Source organism: Neoarius graeffei, chromosome 8 (genome assembly GCF_027579695.1).
Source record: "Neoarius graeffei isolate fNeoGra1 chromosome 8, fNeoGra1.pri, whole genome shotgun sequence".
Classification (NCBI taxonomy): domain Eukaryota; kingdom Metazoa; phylum Chordata; class Actinopteri; order Siluriformes; family Ariidae; genus Neoarius; species Neoarius graeffei.
The window spans coordinates 21,337,249-21,358,468 of NC_083576.1; the positions used below are offsets into that span (position 1 = coordinate 21,337,249).

A 21,220-nucleotide genomic window follows, 5' to 3' on the forward strand; every position below is an offset into this window, starting at 1 on the left:
TATTTTTGTCTCATTTGTTTCACTTGGTTCTCTTTATCTACTTTTAGGACTTGTGTGAAAATCTGATGATGTTTTAGGTCATATTTATGCAGAAATATAGAAAATTCTAAAGGGTTCACAAACTTTCAAGCACCACTATATAACCACGAAAATACACCAACAAGCTCTGTTAAAATTTTCTACTGTTGTCATGAGCTGTGTCTCAAATTGAAAACTAATCTGATCTTACATTCAAAATAATTTGCTGATCTAGAAAATACAGAAGACTGGCATGCAAAACAGACCTTTTAGTAGATCTGAAGAACATGTGAGAGGTTTTTAAAATGTAAACACAAACCATAATAAGAAAACTAGTTTGTGTTAGTACTCAATAACTGTCCGGAATAGTACACAAGTATGCGAAATGAGATGCAACACAATTTTGCTCAATCAGTTTTGCACACAGTGCCACATGCTATACTGCCCTTATGCAGACATGCAACATTAATTTCTGAAGATATTCACAAGTGACTCTCCAAGTGACCACAGGATATGCATGGTGGCCATCTTATGTACACTGACAGAACAAGATGCGTAGTTAAAAGCAACTATATTCCGACCATAAATCCAAATAGAGAAAGAGAAACAGATATTTGGAACACTAATCAGATACAGGTACAGATTTTCTGATTGCATTACACCTCTAGGACTAGTGGTGTCAACAATAATTGATTCGGCAATGCATCGCAATGCGGGGCATGGACGATTCAGCATCGATTCGGCAACATGCCAGATCGATTCAGCGTATTAAAAAAAAAAAAAAAACTTCCGTGGGCATTTCTGGAGCAACATCACAGACATGCGCAGTCTGTAGCTGCACGCCAGTCGAGAGAGCACTAGCTTAGCAAGATGGCTGAGGCGGAGGAAGAGGACTGCGAGAGACAGGTTATTATTAACGCTAAAAACACTAAACAGCTGTAATTTGTTTTCTTTTTCATATTTGAAACTCTATAACATTCAATTTTATTTTGTTTAAAACAGGAGTGATACACACAACAGCCAATAAAATGTTGTTCAGTATCTGACTGCTTGTTGCCTCATGACTACTGAAAAATTTGCCTTGCTTTCAGTAAAATTTTAACGCATCACAATGCATCGCAGAATCGGATTGAATCGAATCGAATCGTTACCCTCCGAATCGTAATCGAATTGAATCGTGAGGGCTGTGCCAATGCACACCCCTAGCTAGGACAGAACAGTAGATTCGTTCACTCACTCACTCACACTGACATGCAGATAAATAGTGCTGTGCAAAAGTCTTAGGCACATGTAAAGAAATGCTGTAGACTAAAAATGGCTTAAAAATAATGAAATGTTTGAACATTAAAAAAATACTATAAACAGCAGTAAGCAATAATAAATGAAATTAAAGCCGCAAGCGGCCTCGACGGGCCCTCGCGCCAGCGGCCAAGGGGGGCGGGGGCATGCGTCCCCGCGAAATACCTTCCACAGCTTCTTCGGCAAGTGTTGGAGCAATTGCGTCGGCCAAAAACAGCGCCCCCCATGGACGAAAATTCCCAAAATGGGGTATACATGACATGGGAGGTAGTAAGAGGGTGACCATGAAGTTTGACCAAATTTGAGGAAAGATTGGAATTTCTGCCCAAAAATAGCGCCCCCAGTGGCGAAATATCACAGAATTTGGGTAGCATGTCAGAAGCCCAATGAGTGATTTGCGTGTGAAGTATGAGCAGTTTTGAGCAATTAGAAGATTTGTTATGAATTTTTAAGCATGTAAAATTTTGCATTGAAAATTGATTGACGTATAACTTCTGAACGGCTTATCCTACGTGAAACGTATTTAGAAACTTCTGTCAGCCATGTCTGTAGATCATGTGTATCAATTTTGGTGACATTCCTATGAACGGTCTAGGAGGAGTTGCGCCGTGTTCGTGGCCATGCATTTCGCACAAAAGTGAAATTACCTCACTTCCTGTTGGGCGTGGCTAATGCATTGGCATTACATTTTTGTCCGGCTTAGTGAGATACATATGCGTACCAAATGGCATGCCACTACTGCAAACTACATGGCAACCAGGCACCTTAATGCGGGAGGCCAAAATCACAACGAGTGAGGGGGCGCTATAGAGGCCCTGAGGCCCGCCTGGATCTGGGCTTCTGGTTCTCAGTAGCGGTGGCAGTCAAAGAAAAAGGAGCCAAATTTCGTGCGTTGTCGACCATGGCAAGCGCCCCAATAAGGGTCTTGTAAAGAGTTTGCTTGGCAAGTTTGACAGATCAGAAGCTGCAATATAAATTTTGCCATAACCAGCACCCCCAGGGGCGAAAGTGCACAAAATTTGGTGTAGATGTCAGGTGAGCTATGAAGAGTTTGCGTATGAAGTTTGATGACAATTGAGTAAATAGAAGATGAGATATAGATTTTTGAAGAATAAATTTTTTGGTTTTTCCCATGTCAGTAGGTGGCGCTATGCTGTACATGAGCGATTATGAGTTGGAAAAATAAGTGTCTACAACAGCAACGTACTATCACAAGGTAGTGGTGTGAAGGAAAAGCATTATGGAATTATTTACCAAAAACCCGTTATGGAGCAATTGCGTCGGCCAAAAACAGCGCCCCCCATGGACGAAAATTTCCAAAATGTGGTATACATGACATGGGAGGTAGTAAGAGGGTGGCCGTGAAGTTTGACCAAATTTGAGGAAAGATTGGAATTTTTGCCCAAAAATAGCGCCCCCAGTGGCGAAATATCACAGAAATTGGGTAACATGTCAGAAGCCCAATGAGTGATTTGCGTGTGAAGTATGAGCGGCTTTGAGCAATCAGAAGATTTGTTATGAATTTTTAACCATGTAAAATTTTGCATCGAAAATTGATTGACGTATAACTTCTGAATGGTTTATCCTACGTGAAACGTATTTAGTAACTTTTGTCAGCCATGTCTGTAGATGAGGTGTATCAAATTTTGGTGACATTCCTATGAACGGTCTAGGAGGAGTTGCGCCGTCTTCGTGGCCATGCATTTCGCACAAAAGTGAAATTACCTCACTTCCTGTTGGGCGTGGCTAATGCATTGGCATTACATTTTTGTCCGGCTTAGTGAGATACATATGCGTACCAAATGGCATGCCACTACTACAAACTACATGGCACCCAGGCACCTTAATGCGGGAGGCCAAAATCACAACGACTTAGGGGGCGCTATAGAGGCCCGGAGCCCCGGCCAAGTTTGGGCTTCTGGTTCTGAGTAGCGGTGGCAATTCTCGGAACTGGTGCCAAATTTCGTGCGTTTTCGCCCATGGCAAGCGCCCCGAAAATGGCCCAACAGCGGAGAAAAATAAAGAAGAAGAAGAAGAAGAAGAAGACGGAAGAAGAAGAAGAAGACGGAAGAAGAATAATTAAAGCCGCAAGCGGCCTCGACGGGCCCTCGCGCCAGCGGCCAAGGGGGGCGGGGGCATGCGTCCCTGCGAAAAACCTTCCACAGCTTCTGCGGCAAGAGACATTACTCCCACAATGGCGACAAAGCACAGAATTGGACACATGGCAACAATAGGGTCTCGCACTTCGTGCGTTGTCGACCATGGCAAGCGCCTCAATAAGGGTCTTGAAAAGAGTTTGCTTGCCAAGTTTGACAAATCAGAAGCTGCAATATCATTTTTGCCATAATCAGCACCCCCAGGGGCGAAAGTGCACAAAATTTGGCGTATATGTCAGGTGAGCTATGAAGAGTTTGCGTATGAAGTTTGATGACAATTGAGTAAATAGAAGATGAGATATAGATTTTTGAAGAATAAATTTTTTGGTTTTTCCCATGTCAGTAGGTGGCGCTATGCTGTACATGAGCGATTATGAGTTGGAAAAATAAGTGTCTACAACAGCAACGTACAATCACAAGGTAGTGGTGTGAAGGAAAAGCATTATGGAATTATTTACCAAAAACCCGTTTTGGAGCAATTGCATGGGCCAAAAACAGCGCCCCCCATGGACGAAAAATCCCAAAATGTGGTATACATGACATGGGAGGTAGTAAGAGGGTGGCCGTGAATTTTGACCAAATTTGAGGAAAGATTGGATTTTTTGCCCAAAAATAGCGCCCCCAGTGGCGAAACATCACAGAAATTGGGTCACATGTCAGAAGCCCAATGAGTGATTTGCGTGTGAAGTATGAGCAGTGTTGAGCAATTAGAAGATTTGTTATGAATTTTTAAGCATGTAAAATTCTGCATTGAAAAATGATTGACGTAGAACTTCTGAACGGTTTACCCTACGTGAAACGTATTTAGCAACTTTTGACAGCCATGTCTGTAGATGATGTGTATCAATTTTGGTGACGTTCCTATGAACGGTCTAGGAGGAGTTGCGCTGTCTTCGTGGCCAAGCATTTCGCACAAAAGTGAAATGACCTCACTTCCTGTAGGGCGTGGCTAATGCATTGGCATTACATTTTTGTCCGGCTTGGTGAGATACATATGCGTACCAAAGGGCATGCCACTACTACAAACTACATGGCAACCAGGCACCTTAATGCGAGAGGCAAAAATCACAACACGTTAGGGGGCGCTATAGAGGCCCTGAGGCCCGCCTGGATCTGGGCTTCTGGTTCTCAGTAGCGGTGGCAGTCTAAGAAAAAGGAGCCAAATTTCGAGCGTTGTCGACCATGGCAAGCGCCCCAATAAGGGTCTTGTAAAGAGTTTGCTTGCCAAGTTTGACAAATCAGAAGCTGCAATATCATTTCTGCCATAACCAGCACCCCCAGGGGCGAAAGTGCACAAAATTTGGCGTATATGTCAGGTGAGCTATGAAGAGTTTGCGTATGAAGTGTGATGAAAATTGAGTAAATAGAAGATGAGATATAGATTTTTGAAGAATAAATTTTTTGGTTTTTCCCATGTCAGTAGGTGGCGCTATGCTGTACATGAGCGATTATGAGTTGGAAAAATAAGTGTCTACAACAGCAACGTACTATCACAAGGTAGTGGTGTGAAGGAAAAGCATTATGGAATTATTCACCAAAAACCCGTTTTGGAGAAATTGCGTCGGCCAAAAACAGCGCCCCCCATGGACGAAAATTCCCAAAATGTGGTATACATGACATGGGAGGTAGTAAGAGGGTGGCCGTGAAGTTTGACCAAATTTGAGGAAAGATTGGATTTTTTGCCCAAAAATAGCGCCCCCAGTGGCGAAATATCACAGAAATTGGGTAACATGTCAGAAGCCCAATGAGTGATTAGCGTGTGAAGTATGAGCAGTTTTGAGCAATTAGAAGATTAGTTATGAATTTTTTAGCATGTAAAATTTTGAAGTGAAAATTGATTGACGTATAACTTCTGAACGGTTTATCCTACGTGAAACGTATTTAGTAACTTTTGTCAGCCATGTCTGTAGATGATGTGTATCAATTTTGGTGACATTCCTATGAACGGTCTAGGAGGAGTTGCGCCGTCTTCGTGGCCATGCATTTCGCACAAAAGTGAAATTACCTCACTTCCTGTTGGGCGTGGCTAATGCATTGGCATTATATTTTTGTCCGGCTTAGTGAGATACATATGCGTACCAAATGGCATGCCAGTACTACAAACTACACGGCAACCAGGCACCTTAATGCGGGAGGCCAAAATCACAACGACTTAGGGGGTGCTATAGAGGCCCTGAGCCCCAGCCAAGTTTGGGCTTTTGGTTCTGAGTAGCGGTGGCAATTCTCGGAACTGGTGCCAAATTTCGTGCGTTTTCGCCCATGGCAAGCGCCCCGAAAATGGCCCAACAGCGGAGAAAAATAAAGAAGAAGAAGAAGAAGACGGAAGAATAATAATAGTGAACTCTTACAAGAACAATAGGGCCTTCGCCCATAGGGCTCGGGCCCTAATAATAGTGAACTCTTACAAGAACAATAGGGCCTTCGCCCATAGGGCTCGGGCCCTAACAAAGTCAATATTTGGTATGAGACGGCTCTTTGCTTTAAAAAAAAAAAAGTCTCAGGTACAACGAGTGAAGTTTTTTAAGGAAATGAGCTGTCGGTTTTACTGAGCATCTTGCAGAACCAGCCACAGTTCTTCTGGACACTTTGTCACACTTGCGTCTTAATTTTGCACCAAAACCCAGCAGCCTTCATTATGTTTTCTTTTTTTAATCTGAAAAGTGCTCTCTTGTGTCGTATGCTGCTCAGATACAAACTTTTTTTTTTTCTGTGACATTTAATTTTGTGCTGAAAAATGAACGTCTAGAACTCTAAAATGTTTTTGTACTGACTCGATAATGTAGATGTCATAAAACAGAAATCCATAAAGTTTGTATGAAAAAAAGGGTGCCTAAGACTTTTGCACAGTACTGTATGTGGAGGAGAAAACATGCAAAATATATAAATTTTTTTTTCAATACTGATGCTTTGGTGAAAAACACTCACTTGCCCAGCGAGAGGAGTAGGCAACCTGTTGATCTTCTTCACCAGGCCTGGCTTAATCGAACTGAGCAACCTGGAGAGAAAGAGACAGACACTGTAGTTGTCAAACTATGTTCATAAAAGGTGACACACTACCAACAGCCTGAAGACACAGCACTTCAGCTTTCCGTCTGAGCTAATAATGGCACACCACAATACCAAATGCGCACACGTAACAACTACGTAGTACTTTCACAGATAATGGGAAAGCACCTGTGCAATATGGCCTGAATAAACGTGTGAATAAGATTTAATGTTGCACCTGCGTGTTTATGTCTCTGTTTACGTGTGTCCTCTTTGTATCGTGTCTGACCGAATGTGATGAATAAATGATGTATAAGGATGCACCTGTATCCTGTCCAAACATGAGCAGGTAAAGTCACAGTGCACACGCAAAGTCTTCTTTGAATCTTCCTGTAAGCACATAGCAATTACACCAAAACCTGAAATTCTATTCGGTAAGCTTCCCAGAATCCGAAGTGTGTGCGCACGCACGCACGCACAGACATATATTTATGTTTGTGAAGAAATGTGTCTTCATTCTTGGAATTCCCTTTGTTCCTCTTATATGGGCTAATATATTGTAGATCAGATAACACACACACACACGGAAATAATAATCACAGCACTAAATTCAATCTGTGGCTGTCCGAATCATTCTTCTGCACGCTGTCTGATAAATGGCCTTATAATACCTTTTGTGTGTGCATGCATGCGCGTGTGTCTGTCTGTCTCTCTCCATGTTTTTTGTTTTTAAATCCCTTTGCGAGAACAATATGATCCCATAATGATAAGAAAACATTATACATTTGACTTTTTGAGGACAATGAACTGGGCCACATAAAGACAACTGCATTTAAAAAAAAATAAAAAAAAGTGCAGTTTTTGTTTGAAAGGAAAAGCAAAACAAAACACCACCGTAGACTAGGGTTAGATGTCAGGGGCTTGGCGCTCAGGTAAGGATTTAGGTCTGATGTACAGTATACTTCATTACAAACAGGCTTCTGAAGCATTCGGAAGACCGGGGGGGGGGGGGGGGGGGGGGGGGGGGGATTATCCAAAATTGTTCATATACTGTATTGTCAGTTGGTTGGAACTATAATTCAATCCAGTGGAGATCTTTCACACTGAGTCAGTGTTTAGGAGCCCGTTTCTTTTAACTTAATTTGAATGAATGAATGAAAGCTCCACATTCAGGTTTAAATTGGAGTATTAGATAGTCATTCCCCTTGAAAGATGTGAGGTGGTCAAGGAAATCATGCTGGATGCTGCTGCAATTGAATTCTGGCCCAAAAATTTTTCATTCATTCATTCATTCATTCATACAGTCATACATACATACATATACACACATATACGTGTGTGTGCGTGCGCGTGTGTGTGTACAACCCTGATTCCAAAAAAGTTGGGACAAAGTACAAATTGTAAATAAAAACGGAATGCAATAATTTACAAATCTCAAAAACTGATATTGTATTCACAATAGAACATAGACAACATATCAAATGTCGAAAGTGAGACATTTTGAAATTTCATGCCAAATATTGGCTCATTTGAAATTTCATGACAGCAACACATCTCAAAAAAGTTGGGACAGGGGCAGTAAGAGGCTGGAAAAGTTAAAGGCACAAAAAAGGAACAGCTGGAGGACCAAATTGCAACTCATTAGGTCAATTGGCAATAGGTCATTAACATGACTGGGTATAAAAAGAGCATCTTGGAGTGGCAGCGGCTCTCAGAAGTAAAGATGGGAAGAGGATCACCAATCCCCCTAATTCTGCACCAACAAATAGTGGAGCAATATCAGAAAGGAGTTCGACAGTGTAAAATTGCAAAGAGTTTGAACATCATCATCTACAGTGCATATCATCATCAAAAGATTCAGAGAATCTGGAAGAATCTCTGTGCATAAGGGTCAAGGCCGGAAAACCATACTGGGTGCCCGTGATCTTCGGGCCCTTAGACGGCACTGCATCACATACAGGCATGCTTCTGTATTGGAAATCACAAAATGGGCTCAGGAATATTTCCAGAGAACATTATCTGTGAACACAATTCACCGTACCATCTACCGTTGCCAGCTAAAACTCTATAGTTCAAAGAAGAAGCCGTATCTAAACATGATCCAGAAGCGCAGATGTCTTCTCTGGGCCAAGGCTCATTTAAAATGGACTGTGGCAAAGTGGAAAACTGTTCTGTGGTCAGACGAATCAAAATTTGAAGTTTTTTATGGAAATCAGGGACGCCGTGTCATTCGGACTAAAGAGGAGAAGGACGACCCAAGTTGTTATCAGTGCTCAGTTCAGAAGCCTGCATCTCTGATGGTATGGGGTTGCATTAGTGTGTGTGGCATGGGCAGCTTACACATCTGGAAAGACACCATCAATGCTGAAAGGTATATCCAGGTTCTAGAGCAACATATGCTCCCATCCAGACGACGTCTCTTTCAGGGAAGACCTTGCATTTTCCAACATGACAATGCCAAACCACATACGGTACTGCATCAATTACAGCATCATGGCTGTGTAGAAGAAGGGTCCGGGTACTGAACTGGCCAGCCTGCAGTCCAGATCTTTCACCCATAGAAAACATTTGGCGCATCATAAAACGGAAGATACGACAAAAAAAGACCCAAGACAGTTGAGCAACTAGAATCCTACATTAGACAAGAATGGGTTAACATTCCTATCCCTAAACTTGAGCAACTTGTCTCCTCAGTCCCCAGACGTTTACAGACTGTTGTAAAGAGAAAAGGGGATGTCTCACAGTGGTAAACATGGCCTTGCCCCAACTTTTTTGAGATGTGGTGTTGTCATGAAATTTAAAATCACCTAATTTTTCTCTTTAAATTATATAGTTTCTCAGTTTAAACATTTGATATGTCATCTATGTTCTATTCTGAATAAAATACGGAATTTTGAAACTTCCACATCATTGCATTCCGTTTTTATTTACAATTTGTACTTTGTCCCAACTTTTTTGGAATCGGGGTTGTATGTAAATATACATTTCCCCCCAGGATTTTGCTAAATGTGTTTCCCCCCCCTCCTGTCTATAAAATAACCTCAAGAAACCATAAATATGCCAAACTAAAAGAACATCTTTTATCTACTTTTAAAGCTCACCCAGGTTTTCTTCCTGTAAAAATCAATGTGTAATTTACCAATTTAACAAATATGATGCTAAAAACAGTCAGTCTGCCTAATGTCTAAAACCTCTCTAGCTGAATGTGACATTCTCTCTCTCTCTGTCTGTCTGTCTGCGTACCAAAAATGAATGATGACGCAGTAATGACTGGAATGTTTCCTCTGTGGCCATGTAGGCTTATGAGATATGTTTAGTTCTGCTATGAAGACTGAATTTCACACACACTGGCATTAGAAAGAGCAGATCTTTATCACGAGGTGCTGGGAATGATAAACTGACTTCAGACCTGTAGTTAAAAACACTTCAAAATCTCTTCATCTGTTGATTTAAGATGGAATGATGATGATTATGATGATGACAGGGTACCTAGCAAAGTTTGGTCCAAGGATGTATGTGAACCTGTGTGTGTGTGTGTGTGTGTGTGTGTGTGTGTGTGTGTGTGTGTGTGTTCAGCAAAACTTCAGTATTAGTGTAGTACCGTAAATCCATCTGTTTTAACTCCAGGGCCTTTTTGTCTCTCTTGGTCTCTGTCTCTCTCTCTCTCTGTCTCTCTCTCTCTCACACACACTGTTGACAGGGTTTCATAAATCTAGTTGATTTGCCTCTAGCAAAGAGAAGACAGAACTGAACTACTCTCACTGAAGGAGAGAGAGAAAAAAAAAACAGGCCAATATTTAACTACCACAAGATGTAATACAATCAGAACACACTCTCTCTCTTGCACATACACACACTGTGTAGATCATATAACAATATTGGTGGCGATGGCAGCTCATTTAAATGGTAATTCTGATTAAACTTTGGTTCGGATCAACACAGTGCAAAATTTACTTCACGTCGGTTCTCCGATTTCCCAAAAATATGCCAGTAGGTGGACGAGTGTGTCTGCATGGTGCCTTTCAATGGACTGGAGTGTTGTCCTCTCTTGCTCCCAATGTTCCCATGACAGACCGTGGATCCACCGTGACCCTGATCAGGATAAAGTGGTTACTGAAAAATAATTTGGGAAGATTTATGTACCGTACGCGCGCCATTTGTGTGGTCATAAAAGAGTCATAATGGCTTGGGAGTGGAGAACCTGTGTGCTACATTCAACTGATGTAAAAAAATAATTAGTAATTATGGCATAATTTGACAGGATTAGCTTCTCGTGATCACTGAGAACCTGACAAAGTAAATCAAGACTCGGATTCTGAAGTGCCATTCCTGTGATATAGATTAGTAGCACGTACAGTAATTAGCTGGATACATTTACAGTACCAGTCAAAAGTTTGGATACCCCTACTCATTCATAGGGGATGGGCAGGTTCACCTTTTTCTTTTGGGTTTTACGGCAGCTGGCATCCAGAGTGTTGCATTACTGCCATCTACAGGTTTACCTTGATGGTGCGCTGACTGTTACATCATTCTGTCGCTAAACAAACAGCTGATCACACCGAAGTGCTCACTGACCGCCGATATTTATTAGTTTGGTCTTGCGTTTCCTTTCCTTCGCAACATAACGTCTTTTCTTCTCACTTTCCGTTACTGTAGTCAGTCTTTCAATGTTTCGTTTGCACGCTCACGTCCAGTTTTCTCTCCTGTTTCAAATTTGTATCCCAGAATGCCTTGCGCAAACAGGGAAAGCCCAGCACGTGATGCATGACGTAGTATCTTGAATTGGGTCATGGTGAAGGAGGAAAAAATAGCGGACAATTTAGGGCCATGTGGCCCTAAATTCATTAATTGTTCCATTTAAAAAAAAATAGTAAAACTGGAAGTCTGTGATTCGAATTCTGTAGCTTACGGTCCACTAAACAAAAATTATTAGGTGTCAGGAAAAATTCTTTTTATGACCTACACTTGAAAAATCTGAAAGGCAGTCTACCTTTAACTGAAATGTATACAGTGTTGTTTTAAGTGTCATAAACTTGATCACTCAATGTTGTTAGAAGTTACACCACCCTGATTTTGTTTGAAACATCCTGTTTCTCTATGAACCTCCGCTGGATTCTTTGAGGAAAGATTTTTTTTCCTTTTTTTTTTTTTAAACACTGTTTCTCAAATACTTTGATCACATTTTTGGCACTGCTTCAGGCACACTTGAAAGTCTCCAGTTGCTATTTCTTCTTTTTCTAAAGTTTAAGCAGCCCTGGGGTACACACAGCATCACACAGCTATTTTAGACATGTCAAGTTGGATCAATAAAAAAAAAAAAATCCTTCTCCTTGAACACTGTATTATAAATTCACATTCGAAGTAATGCAAAACCTCTGATCCTTATTCAAAGCTGTTCAGACTTAAGTTACCTTCAGGAAAAACTGTGCACGTCCTGAGAATGTCATCAATGATGCCATGGATTGTGTTAACAGTACTGAGAGAATGGATTCAACAACCTTTAAAGGGGACAAGATTATGAAAAACTCACTTTTTCAGTGCTTGCGGACATACATTTGGGTATCTGGAGTGTCTACCATCCTGCAAACTCTGAAATAAGACACCCAGTCAGTTTCTTTTGTGCTGCCTATTTCAGAAAACATGTGCTTCAACAAGCTGGTCAGATTTATCTTCTCTATGTCACAAGGGGAGTTTATTAGAATTACACCACTCCCTCATCTCTCCACTCATGGATTGAAAAACTGCCTTTGTGAATAAAAATATTGAATACTTTCACATACCCATAATGCTTTGTGCCTTGGGGGGTGGTAACCAGATGTTGTACTTGTTTACTAAGTCAGATAACCTCAGTCATTTCTTCGAATTCACACGGGGGAAAACGACTTTTCCTGATTTCAAAAAGTTTTATAGAATACCTAAAGGGGCTAAGCGTCAAAAAGCGTGGGTTAGACAGAATTCGCCATCAGAATTTTACACCGACAGACAACACGCGACTGTGTTCTGCACACTTCAGTAGTAAAGTCTGACGATCCAAGTCACGAAGCTTCTTTGTGTTTGGTCATAAAAAGTGTGAAAACCAGAAAACAAGGACAAGTCAAAGAACTGAAAAGGACAACTTCATTGAAGGATCAACTCCCAAAACAAAGCGCAAACTATGCAGTGCAAGTAAGCTTAAGCCTAGGTCACAACCGGACGTACGATTTTTTGGCCGTGTGATTTTTGGCGTTTCCCAAATCGCTACGTTTTTTTTTTGTTCGTGGAGAAAGACGCACGTTGGCCGTAAGTTTGTCTTGCAACCTGAAAAAAAAACGTAAGCGCCCATAGAGTTTGACATGACAAAGAACCTCTGCGGCCAGTCTGCGGCCAGTCTACGGCTCGAAAATCAGCACGTCACACGCGCGCCCTCCGTGCGTTTCTTGCACGTAGACCGGCCATAGGAACACGTAAGGCCGGTTGTGACCGAGGCATTACATGTACGTCCCATTTTAGTGTTTATGTAGGGAGATCGAATGTAGTATTTGACCCTGTAGCCCTAACAGCCCAAAGATTATCGCAATCTGGTAGCATACGAACTCTCAGAAAATCAGCGTAAAGGAAATCAAAATCAACTTAAAAAAAGAAAAATGTGACAGTTCTGCTTGTCCTTGACAGGACTTAATTGACTGAGTGAATTCCTCGCTTGTGTTTCCGTGCACAAAACGTTTTACATTTTCTTACGGCTTTCTCGTCGTAACCAGCAGCCAGCAAAAACGATTTCACTGTGGATTCTTCTATGACCAGTGTCGACCTTTCGAAGCTCTTCTGCCGATCTTTTAACTTCTGCAGGTTAGTAATTGTTGGAACCCCCGTGTTGACAGACGAAGAACACCGGTGACTGTCACCCGAAGTAGAGATGTTCAAAGCGTTCGATATGATATTTACAAGCGCTTTTTTACCGACTGATTTCTCAAAGTCCACAGAAAAGACTTTGCAGATTTCTTTAAGCTTTGGTTTAGTTAGTTTCGACACTTCTTTGAAGGTTTTCAGGAGATTTAAATCTGAAAGATTACCGTGAGTGTGCGACTCCGTGTTGTTTTAGTTTGTTTATATTTTGGTTACCCTCCAAGGTGCAAAGCATTATAGGTAATGTAAAAGCAGTCAATTCTTGGGTTTCGGTCACATGACTTTTTTTTTAAAGCAGTGTCACTTCCGGTAAAACAGCTGGTGGTCTAGCAAACCAAAACGACAGCCGTAGTGCAAACAACTAGCGATAACTTATCAGAGTATGCTCGTAATGTAGAAGCCACTGCTCGCTTTAGATATATTCAGAAGATTGCTATGTGCAATGGAATCGACCCCTACAGTCTGGGAAAGAAGGATTTGTCATACGATCTCGAAAATTACCCTTCAGTCGAGTTGCCCGACATCTCGAACTATCTGGTGTTGGAGACATCCTTCTACACTGCAAATCAGATGAAAGCGTGGAAGTGTATGGAGGCTTACAACTTTTTTGTATGTGGCTGGGTAAAGGACCTCGCTATCAAGTCGCTGCCGAATGAATCCTGTATTGTTTTTGCCCGTGCAAGTATGTTTTTTTTAAGCGTTTCGTTCGCGTCTTTACAACAAAGCACTGCAAGTTGAAGTGTAAACAAACAACAGTTCGCTTGATTCTCACTTGTGTTGGCTCTTATCTCTCAGGTAAATCTTTCACAAAGACCCCTTTAGAGACCTGGATCTTAGTTAAACAAGATGGAGAAGTGATCACAGTGCATTGTAACTGTATGGCTGGGTAAGAATTTTGTCGTGACCTTCATGCATATGGACTTTGTGAGGAGTAAACAAAGAAACAGCTGGGGACTTTAGCGCTTCGTGACTAAAAAAAGTACCATAAAATAACGACACACAGCTAGAAAAGTACTTGGAAAACACTAAGGACATAGCTGAGAGGGAGATACAAACCTTTCACCAAGTGATCACTGCAGACTCGAGCATGCTTCGACTTGGTTCTCTTGGATTTCAGTGAGAGGTTCAAAAGCTACCTTTCTCGACGTCTTTTTGTGAAATCCTGTGTTCGTTCACGGGGAACCTGAAGAAACTTTTACCAGCTTCATGGTTTGAATGATTCAAACAACCTAAAACAATGCAAGCGTAAGGCATTTTTCATGCAAGCAATGTACCTTCTCCGTACAAACGCTTTGTCAACTGAGCTTTGGTAGACCACCAGCTAAAGTTTTGAATAACTAATGAGGCGGATGTGATGTCACGTGAAACCCAAGACTCTACGGCAGGGGTCTTCAATCCTATCCGCAAAGGGCCGGTGTAGCTGCAGGCTTTCATTACAGCCAAATTGGAGGCTCACTTGATTGTTGACTGGAGACGAGGGTGAAATGATTAAACAAGTGAAATCAGGTGTAGCTCCTGCTTGGTTGGAATGAAAGCCTGCAGCCACACTGGCCCTTTGTGGACAGGATTGAAGACCCCTGCTCTACGGTATGAGGAAAGTGCTACCGGATTGGTCGGTGGAAGAGGGGGCTGGGTTGAGTAGTGGCTCGTTATCATTTAAAGGAACAAGCACTCTAATGAGCTGTTCAGAACAGGGCTGTTTGGACAGGGTGAGAAGGGAGCTGTGGTGCTTTATGCTTGTGGTATTTTGACTAAAGCATGTCACAGATGTTTCATTAAGGCCTCAGGGTACTGGGTCAACTTGTGGAAAAGGGGCAGCTCACCCTTAGCCAAGCCGACAGCTAAATCAGAAAGAACTGATTCTATGCTTGCTAATCATGGAGTTAAGAATAATTTCAGCCACTATTTTATTAAGAGCGTCAAAATCCTTCAGGACAAACCTGAGACATCTTTTGTAAAGAAGCCTGCCATCATCTTAAGGGACATAATAATAATAATAATAATAATAATAATAATAATAATAATAATAATCTGCCAAATAGAAACGATGGTACTGTAGCATGCAACTGTTCAAGATGTTCTATTTATTATATGCCACGAGCTATTTCTGTTAAAATCGTGTGCTCTGATTGGTTCCTTGCAGGGCTTTACATTAACTTTTTTGCTCACCGGCCACTGTGGCTAGTGGTTTCCCCAAGTCACTAGCCATTCAGCCTTTTCACTAGCCACAATTTTGTTGCCAGGAAATCGCAGTTTTTTCTTCACCATGATACGTCAAAGTTCGGAAGATCTAGATTTAATTATGAATGGCAGCGTATAATGTATCTCTACAGTAGCACTCAAGTATTCAGTGTTGTTAAGGTAGCTCCCTATATGAAAAAATGCAACCAGTTCAGACAAAAATATAAACAGAGTATTCTGTTTATTGAACTCAAATTCAAGCCCCTTACAATATGAAATATCGCATAATATGAAAAATAACATTCAGTACAACTGAACTGATTCTAATATTAAAAGTCCAATTCAAAACATTCATCATTGAAAAACATTTGATGTTTTGATATGCAAGTATTATGTGTATTATCAAGTATTATTATGTCTTATCTATGAACAGTGTGTGTGTGTGTGTGTGTGAGTGAACATGTGTAGAGAGAGACATTAAATGTCCTCATTACATTCATCATCAGATGAGTCTGAATGGTCCATGAAAAATGGTCTTCGTGACCTGAGGCTTCCAGCAGGCCACAAGTTCATAGCTGGGGCGGATCAACTTCTTTCCAATCGCCTGAACGTTTCTAAACAGCAGCTCCATCCTCTCCAGTTCAGCCGACTTCATGACAGCCAGGGACTTGAAAGCAATGCTGTCCTGTAGTGAACCAGCCGTCTCCGCCTGTTTTGATGCCATAGTACCGATGTGTGCATTTGACTTTTCGTGGTCCTTTATAGTTTCGAGTTTAAAATTACTGGTGCCTGTCTTTGCCAGACTTTCTACAGTTTTCGCAGTACATGGTATTTTCGGTTTTGCTATGAACTAGCCAATCTCGCCCTAACTTCCATTTGTCATTGAACTGTCTTATCTTCCTATTAGTGTCCTGTTCATCTCCATGGCCACAGCCAGCTATGAGGCCACCAAGGTCTGGACCTCGGTCATTTTTAAGAGCTGAAAATACATTTGTATGCTAAATATTCAACTGGATAAAAAAAATAAATAAAGAATAACATTAAAATGTCTCTGTAAAAAGTGCATTGTTAATTATGTCTCGTCTCGTCTTCTTCCGCTTTATCCGGGACCGGGTCGCGGAGGCAGCAGTCTAAGCAGGGAAGCCCAAACTTCCCTTTCCCCAGACACCTCGGCCAGCTCCTCGGGAAGAACACCGAGGCGTTCCCAGGCCAGCCGAGAGACATAGTCCCTCCAGCGTGTCCTGGGTCTTCCCCGGGGCCTCCTCCCGGGGGGACATGCCTGGAACACCTCCCCAGGGAGGCGTCCAGGAGGCATCCGAAAAAGATGCCCGAGCCACCTCAGCTGATTCCTCTCGATGTGGAGCAGCAGCGGCTCTACTCCGAGCTCCTCCCGAGTGACTGTGCTTCTCACCCTATCTCTAAGGGAGCGCCCAGCCACCCTGCGAAGGAAACTCATTTCGGCCGCTTGTATCCGCGATCTTGTCCTTTCGGTCATTACCCAAAGCTCATGACCATAGTGATGATGGTGATGCAGTGATGCGGTCGCTTTACCGGTCTGTTGTGGTGAAGAAGGAGCTGAGCCAAAAGGCGAAGCTCTCAATTTACCGGTCGATCTACGTTCCGACTCTCACCTATGGTCATGGTCATTGTTAATTATGTTAAATGTTAATTCTGTCTTCTGTGTCTGTTTTGTGCGCGCGGCTCTGAGACCAAGAACACAAACGCGAATGAGCATGCGACTCGGGGTAGGAACGCAGTGCAGTAGACACGGGTTTTTCATGGTCACCATCAGCGCACTTTCATGAAGCTGTTAAATTTACATTTTTGAAGCAGCGCAGTTGTAGCCTACCTTGTTTGTGATTTTAAAAATAAATCATTCGATAAGCCAAAGCAATAGAGTGGAAAGTTTCAACTTATGTTTGCCTTGGATAACTTTGCCTAAAACATGGTGGTGTATACTGATTTTTTTTCCCAGAATTTTTTTTTTTTTTGTAGGTGTAACGGATGCCAGATTGTGAATGTATCTTATGCTTAGTTTACACATACCCGGGTATGTATAGAAACGGATAACCCTGCCTCTCCGTTTTCAAAAATATCCACGATTACACCAGACCGTTCTCCAAAATATCTGCATTTACACGGATCTGCATAGATATGCAGCTAAGCGCTATTATGAGCATGCCAAACATATAGGTGGCAGTATAAGGAGAAGTATAAAGCCATATTAGCTTATCAGAATCGTGAAAATACAAAATGACATGACTGCGGCGACGTTGGTAAGCAGCAAGCCTTTGTCTTGGTGGGAGGAAAAGTGGTTGAAAAACTGCGGCCCTCCTCGCAGTCCTTCTCCTCTGCTCCTCATAAAGCAGTTGTAGTCCTATTTGCAAATGCAAGCAAACCAAAAGTGTTTGCAAATATGTAAAAAGGACGACCACCCATGTTGCATCCATGAGACCATCAAACCAAAATATTGAGCGCCTGATGCAAATATTGTTCTGTGACACATATTGTGATGTCAGGAAAACCTAAAACTCCGTTTTCCACTATTTACACGCAGGCATGAAAATGGAGTTTTCAGAAATCTCCACTTTGCCCGGAGTTTTCAAAGATATCCGTTTTCAGTGACTGAAACCTCCGTTTACATGTAAATGAGAGGTGCAACCGCATAAATAAATATGCGTCTTCATAGATATCCGGCTACGTGTAAACGGGGTATTAGTTCCATAGGCTACATGGTTAGGGGATCTTTTGTCCTCATTGCTTGGGCCAGATCAAACCATTAAACAAGCTTAAATTATTCTTACTCTTGCCACATACATGTTTTTTTTCAAAACTGATGATATTCAGTTCAAACACCATTAAAAGTAATTTCAGGAATAGATCTCTTGTGTGGCATGTAATTCACCCCTCTCATTTAAATACGTAGAAAATTTTTCGGCGCGTGCTTTGCGCATCACGGACCTCGGTGATTTTAAAATGCTGCTCCGGTCCTGTTCATCTCTGCCCCTTTTTCCCTGAGCAGCAGGGTTTGAAACTCCAGCTATATGCCGCCACATAGTGCGCTTGTCAGTCGTCAGCAACTTTGTTGCTTCGTTCATTAACCGCAGGTTACCGCATCACTGATTTTATCTGAGACGTTAACGAGCATCCTAAACAATTCTAACATGTTGTCAGAATGTTTATGCAGGTGCTCATGGGAGTTGTAGGCGCGTAATATTACATTGCAATGCGTTTATTATATCAGATGCCTTCAGAGAAAACTACAATTAAAATATTTTGTCATACCACAGAATAAACCACCCGCCAAAGTGGCGAGTGAGACTAAAGTCATTACCCGCCAAAGCCAAATTTTACCCGCATTTGGCGGGTGGGCGGGTGCTAATGTAAAGCCCTGGTTCCTTGGTGGGCAGAATTTTACCAGAATGCCCGTGGGCGATTATGGACTGACTTTCCAAGGTGCCAGCTTTCAATGTTGCAAAAAAACAAACAGAAAAAAAAGACAAATGAAAAATTGGAAATCAAAACAGAATCAAAAACAGCCGAAACACAAAAGACAAGAGTCACAGAGTTATTCAAGAAATGAACAAAGAAGCGCATTCAGAAACCGCTAACAGAAATTCAGTTTTGAAACCGCTAGCCATTTATTCTGCATGCATGACTCAACTTTGTTACAAATACGACGTGACTGAAAGCAGAGTCATGCCTCATTATAATGACCGTCTATTTTAATCTTAGAAATAAAAAAATTTTAAAAAGCCATATGTGGCAGCGGGGGTGTGGTCAAGCGCCGGTCTGTGACCGGAGGGCGGAGTCAGGGAAGGTAAGTGGCAGAATCACTACACCTGATGTCAATTAACCTGTGTTTGTGTGTCTTCCCAGTGACCACGCCCTATATAAAGAGAGAGAGAGCAGAGGAAGTGAGCTCTCTCCTGAACCAGACAACTTGTGTGTGTGTGTGTGTGTGTGTGTGTGTGTGTGTGTGTGTATGACTGGGAGAGTATTTGTGTCTGAAAAGAACGAATAAACGAAGTTATGGAACTTTATTCTGGCCTGCCGTCTTTCTGTGCTCCTCCCCCTCCTACGAACTGCTACAGTGGTGCTGAAACCCGGGACGGAGCACAGGAAAAGAACAGCCCCATGGAGTCCTCCCCCTTCGCAGACCTGGTCCACGCCCTCGCCACGGCCCAGCAGAGCCAGCACCAGGCGCTAGTCACCCTCCGGAAGGAGCAAGAGCGCCGGTTCGAGACCCTGGTGCTGGCGCAGCAGGAAGATCGACAGGCGTTCTGGCACCTCCTCACGTCAGCGGGATCCACCATCTCCACCGCTGCGGGCCCTTCTTTCCTCACCCTAACTAAGATGGGCCCGCAGGACGACCCCGAGGCCTTCCTCACGCTCTTCGAGCAGGCAGCAGAGGCCTCGGGCTGGCCGGTGGAACAGCGCGCCGCGCGCCTCCTCCCCCTGCTAACGGGCGAGGCGCAGCTGGCCACATTACAGCTCCCCGCCGACCACTGGCTGGCCTACGCGGACCTTCGCCAGGCCGTCCTCCAGCGGGTGGGGCGCACCCCTGAACAACAGCGACAGTGCTTCCGCACTCTGCGTCTGGAGGAAGTTGGCTGGCCGTTCACGTTTGGCCAGCAGCTCCGGGACGCCTGCTGGCGGTGGTTGAGGGCCGACAACCGCAACGCCAAGGGAATCCTCAATCAGGTGGTGCTGGAGCAGTTCATCGGCCGCCTGCCAGAGGGAACCGCGGAGTGGGTCCAGTACCACCGCCCGGCATCGCTGGATCAGGCCACTGAGTTGGCGGAGGACCATTTGGCGGCTGTTCCAACGGCAGGACAGTGGACATCCTCTTCTCTCCTCTCCTCTCTCTCTCTCTCCCCCTCTCTCCTCCTGTGTCTCCTCCTCGCCCCATTCCCCCACCGTGGAGGCGGGAGCCAGCCCCACCCCAGCCGGCTCGGCGCACCTGTGGTGCCCTCCCGCTTTTCCCTTCTGTGTCCGTCTCTTCCCCCCCTCAGGTGAGTGAGCCCCAGGGCGCCGGTGCAGAGAGGAAGCCCGGGCCGGTTTGCTGGCGCTGCGGGGAGCCGGGCCACCTCCAACAGCAGTGTTCGGCAATGGAAGTGGGCGCGGTGGTTCGGATCCCCGACGCGCCAGGAGCTGCCCTCGATCGGGCCGGAGCGTATCGCATACCGGTGAGTATCCAAGGGGATACATATCAGGCGTTGGTGGATTCTGGTTGTAATCAGACCTCAATTCACCAAAGCCTGGTGCAAGACGAGGCATTGGGGGGAGCACAGGGGGTGAAGGTGTTGTGTGTGCACGGGGATGTTCACAGCTACCCTTTGGTGTCGGTCCACATTTTTTTCCGAGGGGAAAAATTTAGAGTAAAGGTGGCGGTTAATCCTCGCCTCACCCACTCGATAATTTTGGGGACTGATTGGCTGGGATTCGGGGAGTTGATGAGTCATTTAGTGAAGAGTGGGTCCTGCCGTAGTTTAGCAGGGAGAGGTCCCGGTGTTGCTTTGGCGGGAGCAGCTGTCACAGAGCCGTCTACGTCATCTCCGCGTCAGAGTGAGGAGCAGCAGGCTCCTCCTCCCTCTCTCAGGGAATCCCTTGCGGATTTCCCGTTAGAGCAGTCACGAGATGAGACTCTGCGGCATGCGTTTGACCAAGTGAGAGTAATCGATGGTCAAATGCTCCAG

At 43.5% G+C, this 21,220-nt stretch overlaps 1 protein-coding gene across 6 annotated transcripts in view; it reads right to left on the minus strand.

Moving 5' to 3' along the window:
* limch1b (LIM and calponin homology domains 1b) overlaps positions 1-21,220 on the minus strand; it is a 322,052-nt gene that overhangs the window by 143,460 nt on the left and 157,372 nt on the right. For all 6 annotated transcript variants that reach the window (XM_060927404.1, XM_060927403.1, XM_060927406.1 and 3 more), the window contains one exon: positions 6,399-6,468. In XM_060927404.1, coding sequence (XP_060783387.1) covers positions 6,399-6,468 — 70 coding nt within the window. The remainder of the gene's footprint in view (positions 1-6,398; positions 6,469-21,220) is intronic.